This window comes from Pundamilia nyererei, unplaced genomic scaffold (assembly GCF_000239375.1).
Source record: "Pundamilia nyererei isolate P.nyererei 1_Seehausen unplaced genomic scaffold, PunNye1.0 scaffold00435, whole genome shotgun sequence".
Classification (NCBI taxonomy): Eukaryota; Metazoa; Chordata; class Actinopteri; order Cichliformes; family Cichlidae; genus Pundamilia; species Pundamilia nyererei.
The window spans coordinates 1-2,458 of record NW_005187836.1 but is presented as its reverse complement, the minus strand read 5'-3'; the positions used below and the strand labels follow the sequence as shown (position 1 = coordinate 2,458).

At 35.7% G+C, this 2,458-nt stretch overlaps 1 protein-coding gene across 1 annotated transcript in view; it reads right to left on the bottom strand.

Annotated features, from left to right (window-relative positions):
* LOC102206264 (uncharacterized) overlaps window positions 1-2,452 on the bottom strand; it is a 3,955-nt gene extending 1,503 nt beyond the window's left edge. Inside the window, exons 1-7 of the mRNA XM_013916029.1 lie at window positions 2,392-2,452; window positions 2,156-2,278; window positions 1,298-1,404; window positions 1,093-1,151; window positions 802-959; window positions 221-349; window positions 79-121 (exon numbers count right to left, since the gene is read on the bottom strand). Coding sequence (XP_013771483.1) covers window positions 79-121; window positions 221-349; window positions 802-959; window positions 1,093-1,151; window positions 1,298-1,354 — 446 coding nt within the window. The 5' untranslated portion in view covers window positions 1,355-1,404; window positions 2,156-2,278; window positions 2,392-2,452. The remainder of the gene's footprint in view (window positions 1-78; window positions 122-220; window positions 350-801; window positions 960-1,092; window positions 1,152-1,297; window positions 1,405-2,155; window positions 2,279-2,391) is intronic.
* Between the last annotated feature and the right edge of the window lie 6 nt (window positions 2,453-2,458).

The following is a 2,458-nucleotide window of genomic DNA, read 5'->3' as shown; positions in this document are numbered from 1 at the left end:
AAAAAAAAAAGTTTATTTTAGGATTTCATTTACCCAAACTTACATCAATGCTGAACATACAGGAGGAGGAGCACTTACTTCACACATGTATTATCTTTAAATCTGGACCCACTAGGACAAGCTGTGAAAATGATGAGACAGTTAAAGAAGTAGATAAATAACTATTCAAAGAAAAACACACACACGGAGAGATGTTTGCTTGTTCACCAAGATATCTTACCAGTGCACATTCTGTCACTGAAGTCTGTTTGAAAATGTTTTTCCAAACAGGTACAGCTGTAAGCTCCATCCTGTGATGTGCAGTTTGAAGTTTTTACATCACAAGGGTTTTCAGCACACAGGTCTGTTGCTTTAAATAAAGGAGAGAGTGGAAAAAAGCTTTAGCTCATACAGCTTAAAGACTGAATACAAAATGTCCTCAGCAGTTACATAAGTCAGTAACTAACATGTCATGATGTGAACTGTGGATTGGAATATACAGTCTGCAGTTTAGTTATACCATTATCATTAGGACTTCATAAAAGTTTATCTAAATTATAGTTTCAGTTCAAAGTTCAGAATAGAAGCAACCATGAGCAAGAATTTGGCAAAGATCCAAAACTATTTATAAAGGGCTTTGGTGGAAACGGTTCGATTCAGACCGAAACGTAGATATAGTATAAAGGATTCTGAAACACATCTTGTCAATTATATTCTTTCTGAAAACAAATCTTTATCTTGTGTGAGTCTTGTTTTAGAAACATATCAACATAGAAGTTACTGGAAAAACACAGTGTGCTAGAATACAGGTAATAAACTTACGTTCAAATGTTGCCCCACTCAGCAAACAGTTATCACAAGTATTGTTTTCTAACTCCTTTATAACGTCATCTTCTTTGATTTCAGAACTGGCTTTGAAGATGATCTGTAGTACAGCAATGATCCCTGGGGGTGCCCTCAGCATACGACTGGCGCTTGGCCTGTTAAGACAGAAATCACATTTAGTGATGATTGCATCCTTTATTTTTTCAGGATAACACCATGTTAGTGTACAGTGATTCGAAATAGGCTGAAAAATTGTAAGGTAAAAGCTGTTGTCAGTCTGAGACTTACAAGAGTTTCAGCACTATAGAGCCAGAGTAACCGTCCTGCCCTTTATAAACTTCATCCAGCTGTGTTTTCAAAAGAAAATATGTTTTGGTCAAGATGAATAAGATATAATTATTTTTTAACTTAAGCTTAAATTTAGCTTGTAAAAATGTCAAAAAATGTCCATAAAGACACATTTATTGATAGAGAGTACTAACTGATTACTTACCGCAGCAACAATTTCATCTGCAGTTTCTTTAAATTCCTTTGATGTGGTGTTTGTCATTTTGTCATTAAATGGTTTTCTCAGGGAAAGTTTTCCAGGGAAAACTTTGGCTGAAAGCAATAAAGCATCATCAGAAGAAACTCAAAATCGAATAAAATTATACTTTATCCTGTCATTAACTTGCTGACAGGAGGAAGATTTATCCCAGTGTCATACAGTATCTCTGTTAAATATGACGCTACAACTAGCAGATACTTAGCATTATGACAGGAACTGATAGCTAACATAAAATCTTCTCTGCTTGCCTGGCAACAAGGCAACAAGAATATAGTTCAAGATGTCACTGCTCCTGCCCAAAATTAATCCCAGACAAATAAAAGATGAAACAAAACATAATCTGCCTTTCCTACTTTTTTTTTGTTTTTTGCATGGAATAAGAAGACCAAATCGAAAATATTAATTAGTGAACTAGCTGTTTGTCAGATTTAATAATTTTGTCACTAAGCTAGGCTAACAGTTTACTAACCTTACTTAGTGTTTATGCTGGGAAATGGTTAAGGGCATTTTCATATCTATAGTATGTTTACTCTGGTACAAATTGGTTAATACATTTGTAAACTTGGAGATTTTTCCCTTGGTTTGGTTTGTTTTCACACAGAAAGAAATCCAAGTCCATGGGACATTTTATGACAAGGGAGAAAAAAATCTTTGGCGTCATCTTGACACCAAAGATGTGAAAACACCCTAAGAGAGCTCTGTTTAGTTCAAAAGGTGCTTATGGTTTTGAATCACCCATTCTTCACTAACACTAGGTAAGACTTGTAAGAAGTTGACAGCTGTTGTAGACAAACAAATAATTACCATTTTCACATCTCAGGGTGATATTATTGTAAAAATCACCAGGCAAACACTTGCATACAAATGTCTGGTTGGCACGGGCTTCACAGGTGCTTCCAACACCACATGGATTTGAAAGACAGGGATCTTCAAAGTGGAAACAAAAGAAAAAATAATATAAGCCTTTGAAGCATTCTGTAAATACTTGGACTGGCTACAGATAACATTATACTTTTTATACAGGCTACTGGCCACATTACCCGGAGATGCTGAAGTAGGTGGAACCCCTGTTGCTGAACTTGATGGATCCGATGAAGTAGCTGGGGC